Raw genomic sequence first — 23,877 nt, 5'->3', positions numbered from 1 at the left:
GGACCGAGGGGACTGCAGATCTCAGGGAACAAAATGTCCCCACAGCCTATTACAGAATCAGCTCGTGGGTCAGAGGTGGCTGGTAACAGAATGGAGCTACTAAAACCGGAATTAGGACACAGAGGAAAAACAGAGCGTAGCAACAGTGAATAAATGTGAAAAGAAAAAGTAAATGAGAAATGTTAACAGAAATGGAAGAGAAATCATCTCACGGAGGACAACCGGTGCCTCTGAATGAGATTACAGTCCAGGGGACAAAGAAGGCATTTATATAAGAGAGAATTTCTCAGAAACAAAGGGGAAAAAAGGAAATTCCCACGTGAAAATGGAGGACACTTCTATTCTGAATGTAAACCACCAAGTCACATCCAAGTGAGGGTGCTGAACTTTTAGGGAGAGAAAAGAACTTTTCAGGCATTTAGGGAGACAGCGGAAATCTGTCTCCATTGATCATGGCAAGGTTGGGGAAGTCTCAGGGAAACCAGAAGGGTGACCCCCCACCACACACTCAGCCAAGACGCTTCCCAAGTATTGACAGACAGGCAGCAGGAGGCCACCCTCAAGCACAAAACATGTGTGGACAGAGCACGCCCATCACACTTTCTTGCAAAGCGTTTCCCGACTACAAATTCCAGTCAATGATGAGGTTACTGAATGAAACAGAAATAGTGACCCCTCAAACGACTGTAATAGTGAATGTCAACTGTTACTGACAAATAAGATTGAAAAACAAAATAGCAGGACAAAGACTGGGTTGGAGCCTTTAACCTACTTAAATACAGAGTTAATAATAAATAGCTAAACAGGGAGATTTCTGATGACAGAGTAGAGTGGGAAATAATGAAGCTGGACGGTGGAGAAATAAAAACAGAACTGAGCTGGAAGAGGGAGAAGCCTTACTTTTCAAAGCAGTGAGGCTGTAGGCACTAAGCTGATACAAATACATTAAGAATGATGTAAAGGTTTTCAAAACATATGTCTTTAATCTTAGAGAAAGCCTTTAAAAAAATTTTGTATGTGTGTGAGAAAGTATTTATTGGAGGTGAGCCAGTTTCGTTCCTGGTCACCTCTTAGATTTAAGACACGAACCACTGGGATGCTTTCATTTGAAGTAGCACCAACCATGGGACAGAATCTTTACAGGGTATAGTTCACACCCCTGTCACTCCACCTACTCATCATGCTCTCTGCTCACAGACACATGCATAGAAATAAAAAGATATTTAGAATCAATCTCAGCTACGCTTAATATCAGTAATTTCTGGATGTTGGGGTTTGTGGTGGTTTTAAAATATTCATCTTTGCATTACAATTCTTCATAGTAATCATGTGTCCTTTTAATAATACAATAGAGGGTTTTTTTAATTAAAAAAATACTTCTTAGAAGAAGTTAAGATCATTGTAATGGGCAGTAGGAATATCGATCATTGTTCTTTTCTTCTTCTATTTCCTCTTCCGTGTCTTAAACGTTTTCTCACCACAATCGCCACGCAGACCGGGGGCAGCTATTTGCGTTGCTCCATAGTCGGGAGTGGCGCATCGCCCCATCACCCGGCGTCTGATGCTCTCCCAGGGCACGTTACAGTGAGGAAGGCGGCCAGCAAAAGACATGCTTGCTTACACTCACGCCAGAGTCTCACTTAAGAATTTTAACCACAGATCACAGCATTAAGTAAAACTGTGTGCCGTTCTGAGCAATATTCAACCCAAGGGTACCACCAGCGGCCGTTTCTCAGGCGCCTGCTCACATTAGGGGCACGGCCGCCGGCCAGTCGTGCCTCTGGGTCCTCAGACAGCCGGGGGGACACTGAGTCCCGGGATGTGCCCAAGGCCACCAGCCAGTCTCCTGGAGCGCACCTGGCGCTCTCTCACGGGCTCCCCTCCTGGGCCAGCGTGGGGGAGCAGAGTGCGTTCCTACACTCTGAGTTTACGTAAAGGACACACTTGGTGTCTAGACGTGAAGCGGGAACGTAGAGGCCCATCTCCTTTTCGATTTTAGAAAAGGAGAAACTGGGACAAGTTAGGAGAGGGTCACGGAACTCCCATCACATGGACGTGGGCCTCGGGGGGCTGCAACGGCCATTGTTTCAGAAATGAACCGCCAACCGCCAGCCTCTTGGGGCGAGGAGCTGGCAGGGCACACAGCTGCCTGAGGCCGGACGTCGGCCCAGCTTCGACCGATCAAAGATCAAGGCTTTGCTTTCTATCTTTTTAAACACAGAAGCTTCTGCATCTGCAGACAACACCTGAGGGGTGGTCTCAGTGGGCAGCCGCAATGGAGTGTCACAGTCTCGCTCGGGCAGACGTCTCCGAAGGCACAAGCTGGCCGCCATGTCCACTGACAGAGCCCTGGGCAGTGTCCTGCGGGGGGCGGCTGCCCCAGCTCCCAAGGCCACCTGACGGCCTCTCCCAGGCCCCCGCCAGCCGCCATCCCAACCTGATGCGGAGTGAGCCCTGACCCCCCTTGGCCCCGGGAGATCAGACCCCACGGCCATCAGCCTCCTCTGCGCTCTAACTGGACCCCGACTCCACTCACAAGTTCCAGGGCTCCCTCGCTGCAGGCTGGAGGCGCACGCATGGGGGTGCCTCCCACACCCCGTCTCCAGCCAGCGGTTGGCAGTGACTATAGCTTCTTTCCCCCCCCCCCCAGCCCCCCCCCACCCCCGTGGCAAACCCCACGCTTGCGCCGGCACCTCCTTTCACTCTGTCTGTCTGCTGAGAGTCCCCGCCTTCTCCCAGGGCCAGCCCTGGGCTCCACCCTCTTCTCCCACCAAGGCCACAGGTGCTGGTCCTCCGACCCCGACGTGACCCGACCCCCCCCCCCCCCGTGGGCCGCTTGGTGTTGCTTCAGGTTCAGAAAACCCTCTGCGAGGACTAAAGTGCAGGACCGAGACTGGGAGAGGCCGCCGAGGACAGTGTCAGCGCATGGCTGTGACGGGCGCCGCAGGCGGGTCCCGGGCAGGGGCACCTGCACCCTCACACCAGCCTCGGGCCTCCTGGATGGCGGCCTTGGTGCCTCTGTCTGTCACCCACGCCAGACAACAAGCTCCTGGAGGAGAGGCTGCCTCCCCCCGCCGTTTGTCCCTCAAAGCACCTGTCCCAGGTAGACAGTCACCTGTGGCAATGACCATTCTGGCTGTGCCTCTCTTCTCTGAGCACTTCTCCTGGGCCAGTGCTGGGCGATTCTGCCCAGTAAACCTTCAAGGCAGCCCATGTGAGGGGCATGTGAGGTTGGTGTGAAAAAGCACCGTGTCAGGCCCAGGAAGGGGGTGCCCGGGCTGTGTGGGTCACCCCTGGCTGCGCCGGGTTCACATTGTGATCCTGGGCACACTGACTTGCCCCCCACCTCTGGTGCCCAGGGAGTGTCCACAGGCAGACCCCACGGAACGCCGGGACACCACACCATCATGTTTGGGGCATGCTACTGGCAGAAACTGTGCCATGCTTACGAGGTCTGTGGAAAACATTCCAAGGTATTTACGAAATGTGAAGCTTGCCTATTTTTGCTTTCTAAAAAAAACAGGACACTTTTTGTTCGTCCGTCCCTCCACGAGTTACCACCTGAGTCTAAAACCACCCCCCGGAGTTGTTTTTTAAGAGACAGCAAACGTTTAACTCTTACCAACAAACTTCTGAGGCATAGAGCTCTTACGTTTGGCGACGTTACTCGCGATCCTGTCCAGCACCAGGGACCGCTCGGGTCCCGCCTTGCACAGGTCTTCCGCCATCTCGCTGTGGTTAGCTTCTTCTTTAATGACTAAAGTCAAAGACAGTGAGAGAGGCCCGTTTAGAAACGCTGACGGGGAAGTAACCCACTGGCGTCCAGCGTTAATCTGACACTTGTAAGATGCCTACAAAAGCCAGGCTGGTGGCAGAGATTACTCCTAATCTCCCTGGCAACCTGCCGGGCAGACAGAGCTGCCAGGAGCCACCTGCTAAAGCCCCCTCGGACTGCACATTATCCCCCGAGACCCAGGGAGCGAGCATCACCGCCGTCACTGAAAAGTGCACCGTGATTAACTGTGCCCCTCTGACGAGTCCTCTTAGCTATTCAAAGACCCCCAGTAACTTGGGCAATCCTGACAGCAGACGCCTGAGAAGCAAAGAACCACCAGAGCCAGACACGATCTGTGGGTCTGGCTCCCTCCCTGGGCACAGTGACTAAGAAGCAGAAGAAACACTCAAGAAGCTCCAGCAAACCCTGGCATTGCGGGGAGAGAGCCCCGAGCTCCTGGCCCCTGACCACACACACCCCGTCAGGACCGTCAGAGGTGCCTGCAGGCTGCAGGACAGTTAGGGACCGTGGGGCAGCTGCGGATGGAGGGAGGACTTCCAGCCCATCTTGTTTTCCCAGGTTGTCTCTTTCTTCCCATAACTGAAGACACAACCTTGTGTCCTATGTGGTCTTGTCTACATGCTAGTGTGACGGTCGGATTTTTGGGAAGAGAACTCTCCCATCTCCCTGAAACTCATCCCCATTCACACGGAGCTGAAAACGTAAATTGACTGTCCTGTAGAGAGTCAATTCTTGCAACACACAGTTCCCGAACAGGCCTTTTAAATCCCGCTGAGGATCTATCATGGGGCTTTGCGAAGCACATGCATGTCCACTGTGGACCAGCCCCTTCTTCCCGGAGGCCCGGGGGGCAGCTACACTTGAGCCCAGCACTAACCTTGCTCTCCTTTCAAACCACCGCCAAGTCCCTCACTGATTTCTCCAAATGCCCTTTATGACACATGGTTTCCAGGTTCCGATAAGATGTCCAAGCCCACTGGGTGCGAAGCCGCGCCTGGATGCGGGGGATGCACCCGTGTGGTGGGGTCCTGACCCCTATCCCAACCTGTCTGCCCTGGTACCTTTCTTCCCCGGTCTGCTTTGGTAGCTTCTCCCTCATGCCCTGCGCGATGCCTGCCAAGGCCATTTCTAATTATTCCCTGTCTTCATTACATCCTCACGAATGCCACTTTGGAAAAATATATTTCAAATTGGTTGCCCTCTCGAGTACCAGTCATTGTGAGCATCCCGAGTGTGCTTCTTACCAAATGGGCAAACGTGATGCCCTGATTTCTCTGGGGGGCATACAGAAAGCACGTGAAGTTCAATGTTGCTGTCACACTCTGATCTGTGCTGCTAACAGGCTTCCCTGGGCGTCCGCCCTTCCCTGAGAGCAGGGGGCCGCGGCCCCAGGCGGGGTTTCCTGGCCCTCCGCATGTCTCATTGAGGACAAGGGAGCCCGCAGCCCCTCACTCTGCCCTTTGCTGGATTTCCCGCTAAGGGCTGTGACACCATTGCTCAGCTAAGTCTCCAGTGGAACTTAGGTGTTCCACACAGACACTAGGGAACTACTAAAGATGACCAGAATGCCTTTTCCTTAACGATACGATATTCATGAAAATTAATCTCTTCTCTATCCTGTCAGCTAGGTTCTGTTTGTATCGAATCCAAAAGAATGATCCCTGGCTAAGGGGCACTGGGGGAGGCGGGGCTGGTGTCGGGGGCATGGGAAGGACAGGAGACGAGAGAGGGCATAGCAAAGCCGAGCGACCAGGCGCCCCCACAGCAGCCCCCTGCCTGCCCTTCGATCCCAGACGTCCTCCAAAGGACCTTCATTCTCATGCCTCTGTGGCTTCTGAGTCCCTTCAACCTGCGCTGACCAGGTGAGAAGCGCTGTTGTGGGATTCCAAACAGTCTGAGCACTCAGGGTTACAAACAGACATTTTAGGAATATGTAATATCTATATTGCTGACATATGAGCTTCGTGACATCAACAAGAGAGAAGAGCTACGTGTCAGGTGGCTGCCCTTTGGGGACCTAACCTTGTGTGTCCAGGTAGGCGTGTGACGCACACGGTGCCCTCAGACCTCGTCCTCCTCTCTGCCCTTCCTGGGCACTTGGCCAGGCAGGAGGCATCACTCCCACTTAAGAGAGGAGCTCAGGGGCACATTGGAAAAAAGGTTCAGATTGGGACGCTGACCCCGGGTCTCGGGACATGAAGGCTGCGTGTACCCTGGGCAGCCCTCAGTGTGTGTGACTTCACGCCGTGTCTTCAGTGATGGGGCCAGAGGAGAAAACCGCTGGGCTCTGTGTGTGTCCTGTTTGTTTTATCTTCTTGATTCTGCGTGTTGCATTTTAAAGGGAAATGCCTGCTATTGTCTTCACTAGGGCTTGGACTCGCAGATGGTAAGCCCTTGGAAACATATGTTGAGTAGATAAACATGAATCAGCGTCCGTGTGTTGGAGAGCCATTAATTTATAAAATACACTGTCTGAGTGCTTACAGTTTATTTGAAAGGAGCATAAATGGCCCTCTCATCCCTGTCTCCTACCCCAGGCCTGGCCACAAAGCAATAACTGTTACATCTTCATCATCACCACCATTATTATCATCTGGTCTCCTTCCCCCACGGACCCTCCATCTGGAAGTCCACCTCGGACTCTGGAAGAAGCTACGTGATCATTTCACAGAGACAGCAGCCGCCAGCCCAGGCCGAGGGCTGGGGGGCAGGGACGGTGTGAGGACGGTGCTGCCTCTCAAGGCCAGGACATGGGCCTGTCCCCTTCCTCTGACCACCTTCCCTCCTGCTCTCGTCTGCCTGCCTCCCACGACCTCTGAGCATCCCCAATGCGGGAGTGCCACTGAGCCATACACGGAAAACGGGTACGATCCGGAGCTCTACGTTTGTTTTACCCCGATAAAGAGATACAAGACAGTAATCAAACGGAATTTCAAGTTTAAAAAATATTTGTCCCCTAGAAGATTTCCTTTATGAGATGGTCGTGACGCTGGAGAGCTGAACGAGGCTTCTTAAGTTCTCAGCTATCAAGGTAGGGCCCCCCCTCTTCCCAGTGCAGGGATTGCTTTTCCAACGGTCCTGCTCAGTAAGTAGTGTTTGGAAAGAGGGAACCTTCAGGTGATCTGTTCAGAAACGTCTCGTGTCTGAACAAGTCAGGGAGGGGCCTTTCCTAACGCTGCACCTGCCCTGCGCCACCTCCTCCAGCCTTCGCCTCAGACTGTCTAAGACGGGGGTCAAGTGCGCCCTGCAGAGGCAGCACAGCGCAGAGCCGCGCGCTGGCCAGGGAGAGGCGGCCGTTCCCGGGCCCGGGACAGTGGCATGCTGTCTGTCACTCTCGGGCCCTCCTTCCAGGGAGGTGCCCACGCCAGCACTGAAAACAGCCCGGAAGCTCTTACTGGATAAACTTCATGAAAATAGTTTTACAAACAAGATTTCATATCTTGTCTTGGTTACTGGGCACAAAGACGCAATCAATACGCCAGGTTAAAAAAATGACCCAAAAACAAAACAAAACAAAATATCAAGGGTCACCAGTATCTTAGAAGAGGGAGGGGTTTCAAGGTCAAGTTCCCTCTGTAGAGAAGGGCCTGTGCTCCTAGGGGACTTGGGAGGTTCATTCCTTCCCGAGGATGGGCGGGGCCTAGACGGGCCTGGGCGGGGCCTGGGCGGGCCTGGGCGGGGCCTGGGCGGGCCGGGGCGGGCCTGGCCCCGCGAGCGCAGCGCTTACCTGGGTACAGCGTGCCTGGCAGGCCCATGGTTTGCAAGTAGTTGTGGCAACGCTCTTTATGTTCCTCTAAAGAGCTGCGCTGTTTATAGCTTCGGCCACAGTAGCCACATTTGTGAGGTTTGCCAACTGCAGAAAACAGAATGGAGTTCAAGACCCCAATTAAACGCTGGCTTTATGGGTAAGGGGAATGCATGCAATACAGACATTACCAAAAAAGTAAAAACAAAAAACAAAAAACACCCCTCTGCTCTGGAGAGCTCAAAGCGTCGTGGGCTTGGTCAAGCCACTAACTGTAAAGACGTGAGTGCCGAGGGGTGTCCTCGGTTTTGCCCCGAGAACTGAGTCCTCTTCCATCTGAATGTGTTTGTCCACCCTACTGACGACCAGGTCTCTCCCGCTTAAGTCACGGACGTGTGTCCTCTAACTGTAACGGACTTCCGTGGTGTTACAGTGAGGAAGGGCCGCCTGGGCAGAGGCAGGTGGAAGGGTCACCTGGGCAGAGGCAGGAGGAAGCAATACAGTGAGGATGGGTCACCTGGACAGAGGAGGGGGGAAGAGTCACCTGGGCAGAGGCGGGAGGAAGAGCACGTGTCAGCTGGATAATAGACAGATTCACCTGCTAGGTCAGACTCTTGTCCCTGCCTACCCTGGGGCCATGTTGGCATGGCACTGGTGCCAGATCTATTGCAACCAAACCGAATACCACCCCAGGGTACACACTGGACAATCTGAGGTCTCTAAGAAACCATAAAGGTAAATATCTTTAATGAAATGAGCCTTTATTTTCCAAAATGCATTTCCTTGCTCTAACTTTGACACGTTCTGAATACCTTCAACTAGTTATATAAAGTATATAAATTTTCATTCAAAGACCAGAATAATCTTCTTCCATCTCAAGATCTTAGATTTTACATACTTGAAATTATTATATAAAAATCAATAAAAATAAAAATATTGGATAAAATGGTTTAACCAAAGCTTATATTGGTAAAATCTCTTCCTTAGCTGAACAGAAGCTATGGTTTAAGAAGACTAAGAGGAAAAATTTTGAGTTCTGGCACATTTAGTAGAGGAATAAAAGGATCTTTATTTGTAGAAGGTGTTGTATCCCTATCATTAAGGAAGTAACATCGAAATATACGATGTTGCCTAAAACTTATGTTTTATTGGGAGCTGCCTTTAAAAATGAATAGGCTACACATAACCCCTCAATGTCCTTTCCTGAAAGGCGGTAATTTGAGTAACATCCTGTATAAATGGCATGGTGTCTGAATATCTACTCTTCTGAGCATGGGACTGATTTTAACTCTGACACCTAAGAAATACGGTCACTGCAACTACAGGGGGAAAGTAGATCATGAAGCATCTCCCGATCTTCAGAAAAGAAAGCCTCTGGCTCAGCCTGCTGCGTCCGAGGAAAGCAGTGAAGAAGGAAGGGGCCCCGTCCCTGCCCCCCCGCCCTGGCCTCTCTCGTTATCAGCGTGGGACAACCCTGCAGTTACGTCACCGCCGGCGGCTTGGCCTTTGCAACCCCTCCGTCCGCCATCAGCCATTGGGAAAGCTACGGACCGTGCCGTGTTTTGGCAGAATGGGGTGGTGGCCATTTCACAAGGGTGCAGCATGGGGCCACCGCTGCGTGTGCAGACACAGGCCAAAGCCTCCATTTCACCGCCGTGCAGTCGCTTTGTAAAACCCGAATCGTTCCTGCCAAGGGCCGCAGCCGTGGCGCCTTTCCGTGTCAGCGTCACCGGCAGCCCTGGGTCGGGGATGGCTTTCTCATGGCAGGGTTACCAGCGTGCTCCTCGTGGCCCCGCAGATAGGAGCACCGTCCACAGCCTCCCTCGGTTCCAGAGACGCGCTCAGTGAGAGCAGGACGGCACCGCGCCTCGGATGAAACAAGCTGGCGTGGAGCCGGGGGACCTAACGTTTGTCCCGGGCTAGAAGGTCCTGGCCTCGGGGCAGGGAGGCAGGGAGAGCAGCCCCGTTTCCAGCTGTCGGCTCCCACGCGGGGGAGGTGCCCGTGGCCGCCCAGCCCGGGGCTGACGAGGGGCGGGGGGGCAGCCGTGCCTGCTGAGGACCGGCCCACAGGGAAGCTGTGCTTGGTACCAGCCCCACGTGGTGCTCCTGCCGCCGGTGTTGGCGTCTGCTTGATCCCTGCTATGTGACATCTGCCAAGTGTCCCTGTCCTCCAGCACCTGGACCGGGCGCACCTTCACCTCTGTGGGGGACACGCATGCCTCTCGCTGTCGACACGTGGAAACATTTAAAAACACTCACGGTCGCACTGTCCCCGTCCCACTGCGGAGGAGCCCCTGCTGTCCCTGTCGCCGGCAGCAACAGCCCCCAGCCCTCAGCACCTGCCCTGTCCCCGATGGCGGGGCGGGGCCTCGGCCTCACCCTGGCTGCACCGCCCGCCTCACAGGAGCAGCGGCTCCTCAGCTTTGTGTGGCTCCTTTCTTGGAAGACTTTAGGACCCTGACCCCAATCCCCAGGGGCTCGTAACTGGGAGCGTTCGGGGAGCCTCCTCCATGTTGACGACCAGGAAGGGGGTCAGGACAGAGCAGCGCCGGCCCGGCTGGACCCTGGGCCTCTGCCCTGGCCACGGCGCGCCCTGGCTCCTGGATGGCGCCCGCAGGAGAACGATGGTTTACTCATTTGCTGAAGTGCCCCCGAGGCCCCTCACAGGTCCCTTCCGGAACTGCGCACTCGGCTCGGGCGGCCCGGAAGGTCGGCTTTCACCCTGGGCCTGAGCCCTTGGGCACGGGAGTCTCTCCTGACGCCTCTCTCCCCGGAGACGGTCCCCTCCCCGAGCTGCCACCACCCCCTCGGACGCTGTGTCACAGCCCGGGGAAGACGCAGGGGCTTTGCTCCTTTGTACTTGTCTCCTCTGCTGGAGGGGTCGCTGGGTGCTCAGTGCGTGGGTGACTAGGAAATGACCACAGTCATTGCACACGTCACGTTTGGGAACAACATGCCTGAGCCTGGAAACCCCCACATGCGCAGCGTCCCTGCTCCGGGGCAGCTGGTCCGACACCCCTTCCTGCCCCCGGCGCCCTGCTCAGGAGGCATCACCAACACAACATGGGGTGCAGAGCTCCGCGGGGGCAGCAGGAGGGCCTGTCACCTCCCATCCCCGGAGCCCCCTGCATGGCTGGGCCCACTCTGCTCAGCCCTGGAAGGTTAGGGGCCGCTGGACAACAGAAAAGAGCCAGAAAGGCTCCTCAGCGGGCAGGAGATCGAGTCCAGTCAGAGGTGGGAGAGGGAGAACTCAGGTTATCGGGGTCCATCTAGCAAACTCTGGTAACCGGCCTCCCGACCGAGGCGGGCCAGGCTCCGGGGGTGAGTGGTGCCCTAGGGTCCAGTCGGGTCAGCGTGGCCTCGGTGACAGGCATCCACTCACTCCCAGGTATCCTCTGTCACCTTTGCCGTGGCGGCTCTGCATAGCCCGGTCATGTATGTGGCTCAACTGTCAGCCTAAAGACATGGGCCAGGGAGGCTTCTGGGCGTTAGTGTGACACCCAGCGAAAGCACGGCTGGGAAATCCTCTAGGCAGACACACTTACCTGACCAAATGGGATGAAGGGCCTAAGGTGGGGCTTGGTGTTTGAGGTTTGCCCACCTACTTCTTCGGTTCCCCAGAAAGTCAAGGATGATGGGGCCCCACCGCCGCCACCACCGTCATCAGGGTGGCCAGTGACCAGCCCAGGGCCGCCCCCGGGTCCGAGCCACCCCGCAGGGAGGGCTCCCTCGCCCACACACATCATGGGCAGCCTTCCGGTTTCCAAGCCCCCGCCCGCGCCCCAGGACCTACCTGAGTGCGTCCGCAGGTGCCCCGTGAGGGCGTCCCGCCGGCGGCAGGCGTAGCTGCAGAGGTGGCATTTGAAGGGCTTCTCCCCCGAGTGCAGCTTGATGTGCCGGAGCAGGTTGCCCTTCTGCGTGAAGGAGGCCCCGCACTGGTTGCACTGGAAGGGGCGCTCTCCTGCGGGAAGACGGGCGGCCGTGAGCGCGGACACCGGCCACGGGCCGGAGGGACGCGCGGGCAGGACACTGCTTCCCCACGGGGCCGGTGACTTCCGCCGGCTGCAGGTTTGATCGAACATGAGGCTTTCAGACGAAACCTGCCAGCTTCTTAACGCTTCACTGGCTGGGTCAATTTGATCTGAAAATCTAATTTTTTTCCCTAAATCAGAACGGCACATCACAATGCAAATTCAAACTCATTTAAATAAAGTGACTGCAACATTTTGTGATGAAGAGAGCCACTCTTCCTGATCAGCAGTTTTGGAATAAACCAATATCCAATTTTGCGTGTTGTGGCATTTGGTGGGGTTTTTAATGTGGCTTTTTTCAAAGGGTCTTTAAAATATGCCACTGAAGCAGCAAAATAAAAAGGAAACTCATTAAAAATGCATTTCAGGATCACAAGTTCATTTCAGCGTTACATTCTTATATTTAAATGAAAGGCAGTTCATTATAACAGTTATAATAACTTCTTTTCATTTATATCTCCCTGTATTTCCTTTTCAATTTCTTCTCCATTACCTGTCTGTCCCGACACAGGCGGATCAGGAGAGAGACAGACGGAGCGCGCGTGAGAGGAGAGACGGAAGGAGAAGGCCGGGCGGAAGGAGAAGCGAAGAAACCGGAGGAACCGCCACGCGGTCCCCGGAGTCCCCAGTCTCCCTGCGTCCGGCAGCCCCTCGCGCTGCCCCGAGGGCCTGGCGTTCGGTGCCCCTCACAAACCCTCAAAGCTTCTGGCTATGACTGGTGCATGTCCACAGAAGACGAGGGACATTTTTCAGCACAGAGTCTAAGAGGCGGTCTGGCTGCTGCTAGGAGCGCTCTCCTTGCGGGGTGCTCTGGGCGTGGGGGCCAAGGACCCGCTTAGCCGCGCGCTGGTGGCAGCTGACAGCCCCCTAGTCTGGAGCCAGCAGGGCTCCGCGGGCGTGTCGCGACCTGTCCTGTGCCGCCCACGTTCAAGAGGACAGCGTCTGTCGCGTTTAAGTAACCCTGACAGGTCCCTCAGAAACAAGCGCCTTCTCTTTAGCAGGGCCGCCCTACGGGACCGCCGCGGCTGCTGCTGGGATGCCATAAGAACACGCTTCCTGGGACCATCCCCCCCGCCTTAGAAACATAGAACACGTGAAAATGCACACTTAACAATCTCCCCGGTGCAGCCACACGACTTTGGCAGAGGAGTCAACCCTTCTCAGAAGTGACTAAGGAGCTATGAGAACCTACACCTGAATTTCATAATCCTCCTCCTCTTTGTTTGTAAGCACGCAAGACAGAGGCGCTGCGGTGAACACGGGGGCCCGTCCCCGTGACGGTCAGATACAGACCAGCTGGGGGCCTGGCACTGAAAGGGTGAGCGCCCAGCCAGCGGGGGCCGTCGGTCACCTGACTGCAGCTGAGCCTCGGCTGCCAGGTCCTGCTGGTGGCCGGGGCAGCCCTGGGGAGCACCCAACAGGGCGCTTGTTTCATTTACTGCGAGAAGCACCTCTGGGTCCTGCCTGCACGCGTGTGCGTGAGGGTGCAGAGGAAAGGACCCTCCGTGCGGGGACACTGCAGCTCTTGCTCCACCCGGGAGACGCCCAGGCTGGGGGTCCCGGAGAGACAGTCAGTCGGGAGGCCTCACGCCGTGCAATGCTGAGATAGAAACCCGGGGACCTCCTGCGTGTGTGTGTGTGTGTGTCCCAGAGCGAGAGCCCCACCCAGCGGACAAGGTGCAGGGGCTCCTGAGGTCTGAGGGCTGGGGGCCAACCCAGGTAGGACCTTGCAGTGAGCCACTGTCTGGGCAGCGACAGCAAGGACAGACCTCCAAAGCTGCGCCCCCCGCCCCCAACCACAGGGCAGGACAGGAAGGAGGCAACGGCAGCCGTTTCTTCAAGAGTGAAATCTGACTTCCAATCTGAGTCACCGGTTTCGTGCACCCCGCAGTGCCTGGGGCCTCCCTCCCGCTGTCCTGCCGGTGGGCAGGCTTTCCCAGAAATTTATTTCTGGTGGCCTGCGCGGGCATGAATATGGAACAGAGGCCGCGCGTGGCACTCTGGGCGGAGAGCTCCCTGAAGGGACAGCCGGGCGTGGGACTCAAGGCCATGTCCCTCTGCAGGTGTTAGCGGGGAAGGGCCCGGCCCTGGAGCCGCCCACGGGACGTGGGCCGCAGGCCCGTGAGTTCTCCTGTTGGCCAAGGCCTGTCCCTTGCCCTCCTGCAGGTCCACAGCATGCTCTTGTCACTGAGTAAAATCAGGTTTCTCCAAGGTGTATTTCCTTTCATTTAACTGAGACAAGGCCTTTAATGTCCTTAATTCCAACTTCAGTTTCAAACCCCAGTGCCTCTGTGAGAACGACCCCCTTTAGTCACCTAACTGGTAAGAAAGAGCCTCCCTGGCTGCCTGCATCCTGTGTTTCTGCGGGTCTGTCAGAAGGAGGGGAATTTAAGAAATCGCCCGAACTGCAGGACCTCTGGCTGTGCCTCGGAGCAGCATGCGGGTCGGCGGGCACTTCTGGGGTGTGGCGGCGTGCCTGGCCACCGCTGGCGGGGGGGGGAGGGGGGGCACGGGGCGGGGGCAGGGCGTCCGGTCTCTGTAACTCCGGCACCCTTAGGATTTTCACTGTTAAAGACCCCATCGTGCGGACTGGCGACACTGCAGGTTTGCCCGGCAGGGGGTTTCCTGCTCCAAGGGCCCAGCCCTCCGAGTCTCGCCTGAGATGGGGGTGGGAGGCTTTCCTCTGCACGCGTGTTAAGCAAATGAAACTGAGCTGCACAGTGAGGGGAGTGAACTCAGTGCCGGTCTCAACACACTATTCAGACTGGGCACCACGCTCCGCGCAGGGGCAGCGTCCTGGGCAGGGAAGGGCGGGGCCGTGGAGACAGCCCGTGGGAGCTGCGGTCGGCCAGGAAGCGGTCCCCGGCCCCCGGCTCGCTCCGCCAGGGGCACGGGCAGGGGCAGGTCCTGGCTTCTCGGGGACCGCGGTTACCCTGGGTGTACCTAGGCTCCCAGAAGAAGGGCCCAGCGAAACGTTACATTTACAGTCCTCTCCTCAGCTGCCACCTGCGGACCCTCAGCGTCCCTGCTCAGCACCTGGGCATCCTCCGGGGTGAACCAGACTCCGCACTTCCACGGGGCCCCGAGGGACCCCTACGGTCTGTAAGCTGGAGAAGCGCCGTTCTCACAAGGTTTAAACTTCAAGGATTTGGGGCAGGGCCCGTGGGTCCAAAGCCTGCCTTCCCTAGCCTAGCCTAGGCTGCTCAGGCCCCGGGGCACGGCAACCTTTCTAGCGAATCTAGGTGTTCATGCCTGCTCTGCCAACATGCGTCCATCTCTGCCCGTGGCCCGTGGCCCTTCCCATCGGTGCAGGGGGCAACGCGTCCTGCAGATGGTCGCCAGCTCACTGTTTCAGCCTTTTTAAGAAAGAACGTCAAGGCAGGGACCCTGACCCTGCTGGTCAGGGCACCCCCCCCCCCCCGGAATTTCCTGTCCTGCAAGCGAAGGACTCAGAGTGTTGGTGGCTGGTGTTCGACCCTCGCTGCTCCCCATGGGAACGCGCAGGCAGCAAACAGCCCTGCGACTCCGCACATCCCTGCACTCGGCAGTTCCTTCATCAAAGGCAGCCGCTCCTTTATCAGGGCACGCGTCAGTCTGTTTTGGCCATTTAGTCCGCCCGGACTGGATTCACACATCACATGTTTATGGGAGAGACTTTTCCCTGTATCATCAGGGAAGTGATTCATCTGGGAGGCGACTGCTCCCCAGGAGGGCCCGGCACCGGCTGCAGCGTGTTTGCTCAGTGCCTCTCGCGTGGTAACATGCCTTCGCTGGGATCCGCACCCCGTGCGAGCGGGGCAGCCGGGCGGCTGTCCTGCGCGTCCCCCTCACGGCTGCAGGGGCACATCTGTCTCAGTGGGTCATTTCAGGAGTAAGGGCACATCAGGAAGAGCGGTGTGCTCGGCTTTAGAAGACAAGTTTTTACAGACAATGAGTGCTTCTCGGAAAGAGACACTTTCCATGGTTCCCCCAGAGGCATCGCAAAGCGAAGTCACCGTTTTAGAAACGCCCTGGTTCAAATACACTCTTCGCAACACCAGGGAAGTCCGCCTGTCCCGGAAACCCCAGCGTCGCTGCCCAGCGAATTTGCTGAATCCCCGCTTCATTTCTGGGGTCCCTGGGTTTGCTGGACTCGCGCTGGGCTCCCTCCTTCCCCGGGACCCTGCTGCACCTCTGCAGTGGGGCTGGCACCGCGAGGCTGTCCCTCTGCCTGCAGGTCTTGCCGGCAGATGCCGGCCTTAGGGCGCGGCTGAGGCCACCCCGGCCGCTGTGACCCAGGGCGTCTGCGTTTTACGCCCCAATGTTCGGTGGCCGCTACGCTGGTGAATGCATGGCTTGCCTCATCTTTATGGCAAAAGAATTAAAGTTTCTGTTCAAGTCAAAACACACAGGATGCACACAGTTGTATGTGAAATGTGCCCATTGTGTTCTGAAGACTGTCCTGGGCCATGCGTGGCGACTGAGCGGTTAGGGAGGAAAATATGCGCCTGGTGGACCCCCGGACCAGTGCTGGGCACACGGAGGGGGCAGCGTGGAGCCCCTGCCTCCCCGGCCGCCACGTGGGCGTGGGCACCATGACCGGGCACTAGACTCTCCTCGATCCTCCAGCTGGGACAGGGGACACTATATCCTCCTACCCTTCGAATGCCTTTGGGCCTTAGATTCTTTACCAACCCTGAATTTAAGAACCAGCGCCTTCATCGTACCCACGGCCCTCGGAACCTGACTGGAGCCCTTTCAGAAAGACGGCGTCTGGCTGGCGTTTCCTCACTGGCGCGGGTTTCCAAGAACCCAGCCCCCCTCGTCTGAATGAGGACAGGCCCGTGGGGCTCCCGGCTGCTCAGGGGACCAGGTGAGGCCTGCGCTCGGGTCTGTGGGTTTTCCCTGCTTGGCTCTATCTGGGGGTCCCAGGGGAACCCCGTGGCATGTGCAGCCTGACCGTGCCCCCTGCCCCCCACCCCCCACTTCCCCAGGATTCGCATCTGAGGCTAAGTTTTCTGTTTATCGCTGCAACATCTAGGGTCAAACCGGTCCCGTCAGAAGCCCCGGGAGAAGGACGCAGGCCCCGCACGGCCAGGAGCCCCGCGGCTCTGCCCGCCTCTGCGATGCGCCCCGGGGACAGCAGCCGGTCCGCCAGCCCCTCGGGGAGGGGCTCCGCCAGGCCTTACCCGTGTGGCTTCTCTTGTGGACCATGAGCACATTGGGGCCGATGCATACGATCCCACAGACATCACACTTCAGTTTGCCATTAGGAAGTCGGATCCCTCCAGCTCCTGACACAGCTCTGCCGCCGTGGCCGCTGTGGGAGCCATGCGCGTCCTCGCCCGCGGCACCCAGCACGCGCAAGTCCTGGGCACAAGCTTCCCCATTCACCGCACAGGCGCGCCCATTCTCTTCATCATTCTGAGTCTCTACTTTAACATTACCGGCTGAAAGACACAACACAAGGGCCACTCAGTGTCATTGCAGAGACAGGACGAGGCAGCACAGCACGCGGGAGCCAGGGCTCCCCGACGGGGGTTCTCGCAGCCCTGCACCCCGAGGGCTCACGGCAGGACACGCCCTGCCAGCCCGTCCGCAGGTCCCAGCCGCGGGGTCTGCGATGGCGTGGAGAAGGCATCCCCGAGCCCTCTGCTCACGTGGGGCCCTCCATCCACGCAGGGCAGGGTCACCGGGTCCACAGCGACAGCCTTGGGCACCCTGCAGTGACCGGAGGTCCGACCCTGCCCCCTGTCCTCCCGGTGAGCCCCTCGCGCTGGAAGGTGAGTACCGGTCACACCGTCAGCACCCCCGGGGCTGTAACCTCGTTTGGCAAAATCCCTCGTTAGTGGTTCTCAGCGTGAGAAACTCCTCTCCCCTACAGCGCGGCCTTTCCCTGTTTCCTGGCGCACCAGGCACTGTGACGAAGCTCAGCACACGCGTGTTCAGGCCTCTGATCCTGACAGACTCTGTCTGTGTCTTCAGTGCGTGACACCCAGACCCCCTTTTACTTCACAGCGGTCACAACAGCTGTGCGCTAATGTGCGGCCGGGAGCGCAGGTTGGCTCCAGGGCTCACTGGGGTCCCTGTGAGTTTAAGAGGCTGAGGCTAGATCTTCAAAGACAAAGCCCCGTGCGTGTAGGGGGTGGGGGGCAGGGCTGACGGGCACAGTCGCCGCTGTTCACCCTGCAGCACCCCCTCCTTTACGTCACGTTCAGGGTGAGAGTTACATCACTCGCATACTTTTCTCCGTAAAGAAAACAGGAGGCATTTGGGTTGCCCTCTTCTGAGACACGGACTGGTGGGGAGTGGACGAGCCCACCCCCATCACGGCCAGTCGCCCTGCAGGCCACTCAGAGCAGCAGGCACACCGCGCTGGTGACGCGGACGCAGTCCCTGCCAGACGTTTGAATCGGTGGGTCTCCAGGTGTGTCCCTGACCGGCCACACCCACATCACCTGAGAACCGGTTAGGGCAGCCAGTTCTGGGGCTCAGCCCCGGCCCCCCGCGCCAGAGGCTCTGGGCTGGGCTCAGCACTCCATCCTGTCCCGAGCCCGACAGGGGACTCAGAGGGGCATGCAAGTCTGAGAACTGCCGTCTTCCACAATCAACTCAGTAACGACACCTCAAGTTCATGCTACTCAACACGCCCCTCTGGAGGTGGCTGCCTGGAGCCCCGACTGCGCCCTCTCAGCCCCAGCCTCCCTCGGCTCTGAGGTCTCAGGGGAGCCATGGGACCCCTCTGTGCCTCGGTTTCCCCGTTGGCAAACGGTCCCTGCACTGGCCTAGCACGGGCGTTGCAAGGCTTTGACGGGTGGACAGATGAGAGCTTAGTTCAGCACAGTCACTGCGCAAGTGGGAGCATGTCCCACAGAGCCATCGCATCGAGGGGACCCGCCTCACCCTGATAACACTACGGCACTTACCCCCTGCCAGGCTCACAGCCCTGCGCTGGCACTGTGGTTGGTACTCAGCCCTCACCACGTCCCATAAGGCAGGCGCTGCTGGGACCCTGCGTTACAGGTGAAGGAGCACGGAGAGAGCGAGCCACGCGCGGAAGGCACCCAGCCCCCAAGGGCCCAGCCTGGCCCAGAACCGCGTTCCTAACCTCTTCCCCCTCCGCCGGGTTTTCCCACTAGCTCTTCAGAGAGAAGAGTAACGGACAAGTAAGCAGGTGGAAGGAATTAGCAGGGATGTGGCCACCGCTAATGGGCCCATGGACTTGGAGACCCCAGGGGTGAGGGAGTCTCTCTTCCCACTAGGCCCCGGCTTTCCGCAGGAGTCTCTGCAGGTTGACGTCTTGGAATGGGCCTCCTTCCTGATCCCAGACCCCAGAGCTCAGGAGGACCCTGCGTCCCCCTCCTCCTGTTGACCTCACGCAGCCGCCACCAGCTCAGCGAGTCAGGAGACGGGGCAGGCGCAGCACTCCGCCCCTCTGTGCTCCCTGGAACTCCTGTCCCCAGGGGCGTGCTGTGCACCTTTCCCTGGGGCCTCATCTCCCACCAGGGTCCGCACCGGGAACCTGACCTCTGAACTTCTAGACCTGGGATCACCTCTGTCACCGCCTGCCGTCTGTGAGGTGAGGCTGTGGACTCCAGAGCACGCAGAGCAAATGCGTGCTGGTGTGGCCAGTCCCCAACGAGGGGCTGAGGCCCTGGCCGCAGCGTGGGTGGGGCGGGGTCAAGGGCCCCTGGGGCAGGGAGACAGAGGCCCATGGACAGACAGCTGTGTCAGGACGAGGGGCTGGGGACAGCAAGTCTGCACGTCACCTTCAGACCACAGAGGCCCTCCAGCCAGGAGGCTAGGGCTCGGGAAGGCGGGACACTGTGCCTGAGAACAGACAGAGCCCGAAGGACAGCAGGCTGAGCAGGCGTGAGGGCTTCTTGTCAGTCGTCCCGAGAGCATCGGGGGCACCAGGTCTGTCTCAGGTGGCTCTGCCCAGAGCCAGAGGAGGCAAAGTCCAGGGATCAGAAGTCACGACCCTGTCCTGTCTGAGGTTCCTGGAAAAATGCATATGAAACCCCCGATCCCCGAGGCAAAGACAAGGAACCAAAGCGAAGTGGACCTGGATGGAGGGCAGACGGCGCCGGCCCGGGGAACAGGTGCCAGGCAGAGGGGGGCTGGAGGCTCTGGGCACTGCCGCCAGGCGCTTCTGCGCCAGGAGAGGTCGGCGGCGACTCAGAGGGAGAGCGGATGGCTGCAGAGACCGGGGCGTCGGTGACAGCACAGCGGGCCACACTGCGCACCTGGGCACGCCACCTTCAAGTGCAGGGGGCTTCTCCCTAAGCCGGCGGAAGGTCCGCGCCTCGTGTGGATGCAGGCAGGGGCTGCTGGCCGCCCGGAAGACAGCTGGTGTCGCCTGCAGAGGGGGTGTCTGTGAGCACGGTCGCCGCCCCTCCCCGCTCCCCCCGGCTGCGGCGGGAATGCAGGCAATGTGCCCGCAGCCACCTTGGCAAGCCGCAGCCGCAGGCTAGAGCTCGAACAGGTGGACATGCAAGGTCTCCTGAAGCTAAAACACATTTAAAACACAAGCTTGGGGTGGGGGGGGTCTCGGCCTCCCTTATGTGATTGCGAAAAAGGGGTTTGGGGCTTGCGCTGAGGGCGAGCTCCATTCACGATGTGGCTGGGAGGAAAGGAGCCCAAGGAGCAGCCCTGGGTCTGGCGCTGAGGGCGGGGTCCCTGGCACTGGGCAGCTGCGGCTGGCAGCGGGCGAGGGACGGAAACCAACCCCTACAGACGCGGCCGGTCTCCCTAACTGCCCGCGGCCCCGCCCTGGACGTCACCCGCAGGAAGGCTGACCAGGGCTCACAGGGACCGCCCAGCCCTGCTCGGCATTCCTCGGCCACCCTTCTGCGCCATCTCCCTGGAGCCTGAAATGCTTGGTTCTAGCGTTGTTTGTGTGAATGTTATGCTCTGCCTGAGTGTAGGGCTTGTGCTTATAAATGTCTGTAACTCCCTTTCCCACCACTTAGACACACGCCAGCCTCCGCGACAGGCCATGCTGAGGTGATTAACACAGAACACGAGACAGGGCCTGTCCTGTCCTCACCCCGGACCCTGGCCCCGCCTGCGGCCCAGTTCCATCACCTAAGGAGCGTGGCTTCCATTAAGAGCGATGGGGTCAACCCTGAGTCCAAAGCTACTTTCCTTCCCAGAGGCTATTTGAAATTAGAAAAAGTTGAACTCATGTGTTACTATTTTGAGACCTCCTATGTTATTAGTAACACAGCTAAGAGCCATCTCAGGCCCCTAAATGGAAGGTGGGCTTTGGCCCAGAGACAAGTCAGCGGTGACAAGTCTGGAGAACCCACGGGGCCAGGGCCAGTGTCATAAACTGCCCCACCGGACCCCGACGCCTCACGGAGCCCCGCCTCCCAGATGGGCTATGCTTCCTCTTCGTTTTCTCTCCCCTGCGAGCGCGGGTCTTTATAGCTGCTGGCCAGGTAAATGGCTGGCATTCAGACCACAATTTCCTATTGAGAAACGACTCTGAAATCATCACTCTGATATGAGGCGAGGCCCTCGTAGCCTGAGATGCTCACTATCTTAAATGAGAACGCGGGAGCCAGAAAGGTCCCCGCGGCGCTGGTGAGAGCCGGCGAGCGTCAGCAGGAAGGGAAGTGTTTACAGTCCGTCTGGGACGAGGGCGGGTAGGTGAGTGTTCAGGACGCGGAGCGGGCAGGCTCCTCACGCTGCCTCTGAAAGAGGTTTATAAAAACTGTTAGCTGTTTTGAAGGTTAATAAAACCATTTATTATAACCAACACCATCATAAAGGTGGGTTTTTCCCCCTTTTTCTTGTCAAGATGAGCGATTAGGATTATTTTAATTCTTGATGGTTTAGGCCTTTAAAGGGAATGAAGGGAGAGATAAGGGGGAGTGTATGAAGAGAGGACAAGGCACAAGCACATTTACATGTCCTCAAGTAACGGGGACGCACGCTGGGATGGAGGGACAACAAGGTTCCGTTTGTAATTTTTCAGAAGAAAAAAACAGGTGCTGAGCAGTGAGGATCGTTTTCCACCACGACCACTCGGGGGGGATGTTGGCCCGGGGCAGTTTGGTTGCCGTTCGGTGGGGAGCCCCCGTTACCCACGGGAACGGCAGCCGCCGGGGGGGGCCGTCACAATCTGGGGACATGGGGGAGGGGAGAGAGAGGGAGACGTGCCAATAGCTGCGCACACATTTGTTTAAGTACACGGGCAGGCAGTGCATTGAAACGTAGGTCACAGTCCTGTGAAAGCTCCTGAGCCACGTGTTATGTTCACACGCAGGGTCCCCACCAAAGGCTCTGCTTCAGCACTGCCACGTGCTTGAGTCTCCACGTCCTCAGAGGAAGTCACGCAAGCGTGAGGTTGTGTTCGCGCACCCCGAAGGGCACCTGACTTCTCAGCGAGCTACGTCAAACCTAACACCAGCGACGTCCCAGCACCGCACCATTCTACATAATCCTATAAGCACACATGCACACGTATGCACACATATAAACATTGACATACAGATCCCACAGAAACAAATACCCAGCTAGGGTTTAAGGGTTCAGTTAAAGGAGTATGAGCGAGAGAAGGAGCTCTACAACCTCACAGACTGGAGAGGCTGCCCACGTGGGTTGTGAGAAAAGGTGTCTAACTTGGGTGGGTCCTGTAGGTACCAAAGAGGTTTTGGTCACCAGGGTGTTGGAAACCCGCCTTCGCCTCTCCCTGACAGCTTCTCGGTCAGGGCCTTCATTCTGCTCGTTTCAGTATTAGCAGGCGTGCCCTGATGCCTGATGTTGCAACAGGAGAGGGCTTACTAATCCACGCTCTGAGGACCGAAGTCCTAAGGGGCACCCGCTTGTATCACTTTGAGTATTCAGCTATCTGCACATTTTTAAAAAGCACCGTCCACTCCTTAGAATACATCTTCAAGGATGTGGCTCAAACGTATTTACCCTCTACCATCTCTCAACGCCTAAAACAGAAAGATGAAATTAGCATCTGCCTTGGGCCGAACAGCTCAGAGCGGGAGTGGCCGATGCGTGCCACGCACAGAGTGTGCTGCTCAGCCCGCGAGGCCCCCGCCTTCTCTCGGTTCTGAAATGAGTACTGTCATCCTCCTGTCCTGCAAAACTGGAAAAGTGATCTTGAAAATGTGTTGGGTTGCCTCATGGTGGCAGAAAGTCTGGCCATTTCATCATCTACTCAATAAAAAGGAGAAAACCACACATTCGTAACAAAACGGGTCAACAGCATTAGCGGAGCAACAATTCCACCAGTGCTGTCGTGACTTCTGCCCTTGCTGTCACCCTGCTGTCACCACAGGGGACGCTCCCTAGACCATCTTTCGACATCTCAGAGGGCCCGTGGGTACCTTGCTGTGTAAGTGACGTGCTTGATGGTAGTGGTTTGATGAATGGAAGGATCAACGAGTCATGCATCTCACCTGGTCGGGCGCGGAGGAAAGGGACGGAAACACACACAATACTGACGTGGGGGGGACCGAGTGTGAGACGGATGCATGCAGTTCCATGCATTAGGAGCAAACTGTGTACTTACGAGAGAAAGAACTGGGAATTATTGCATGAAAATCCCTAAAGCCATCAGCCCCGTACAGAACTGCAACGAAGAAGCACAAAGAGAAGGAGCTGGGTTGTGAGACTGTTTGAAACATAGACAGCAGTTCTTTAAAAAGAAAAAAAGGAAAGCATCATCGTCTAAACCACTGGCGAGCCTTCAGACAGTGGGAACGTGACAGCGACCCCTCCGAGACAGGCCCGCCCCTCCCAGAGGCTCGCGCTCACAGCCTGACGCCACGGAGCATTCGGGAGCAACGTCCAGTGTGTGACATCGCAAGGTTTCTGCCCTAAACCATCCAGGGCGATGAGGAACCTGAATCACACAGACCGGTGCGAGGGCGCGCCACTCCGCCGTGTTTCCACGGCGACACCCTGCACCTCCCCAAAGGCAGCCTGATCCCTAACGGGCTGCCTGCAGGACAGCGGCCCTTCCGGCAGCTTCTTCTTCGGAAACGTTCACAGAGAAATGTTCACGCAATGCACTGAGTGGGGAGACGTCCGTGTGTTTTCCTATTCACCGAGAGCTGCCCCATTTCTGTGGGCCTTCCTTCTCTGCCACCCTCATAAAGTTCTCCCCGCTCACATCCGCAAGTTCCTGCTCTGTTGTATAGGTCGCAGCTTCCCAGGGAGGCCTGTGTGTCTTGAGATTTAGCAGCTACTAACACGCACACACAGGCACACACACGCACTTTCTCCTCAGGTGCCATCCCAGCGACCATCAGTCACATACGCAGGGTGGATGTAAAGCTGACCCCTTGGGCAGAGCCCTGGAT

General features: G+C 57.4%; 1 protein-coding gene across 6 annotated transcripts in view; it reads right to left on the bottom strand.

Annotated features, from left to right (window-relative positions):
• IKZF1 (IKAROS family zinc finger 1) overlaps positions 1-23,877 on the bottom strand; it is a 76,897-nt gene that overhangs the window by 5,271 nt on the left and 47,749 nt on the right. For 3 of the 6 annotated variants that reach the window (XM_090286994.1, XM_090286997.1, XM_090286992.1), the window contains exons 4-7: positions 16,741-17,001; positions 11,335-11,502; positions 7,524-7,649; positions 3,623-3,757 (exon numbers count right to left, since the gene is read on the bottom strand). In XM_090286994.1, the coding sequence (XP_090143120.1) occupies positions 3,623-3,757; positions 7,524-7,649; positions 11,335-11,502; positions 16,741-17,001 (690 nt within the window). The remainder of the gene's footprint in view (positions 1-3,622; positions 3,758-7,523; positions 7,650-11,334; positions 11,503-16,740; positions 17,002-23,877) is intronic. The other 3 variants (XM_090286993.1, XM_090286996.1, XM_090286995.1) reach the window with 3 other exon arrangements.

Source organism: Furipterus horrens, unplaced genomic scaffold (assembly GCF_987537825.1).
Source record: "Furipterus horrens unplaced genomic scaffold, mFurHor1.1.pri manual_scaffold_9, whole genome shotgun sequence".
In the NCBI taxonomy this organism is placed as follows: Eukaryota; Metazoa; Chordata; class Mammalia; order Chiroptera; family Furipteridae; genus Furipterus; species Furipterus horrens.
Note: the sequence above shows the minus strand (reverse complement) of the source record. Positions and strands in the feature narration are given on the sequence as shown.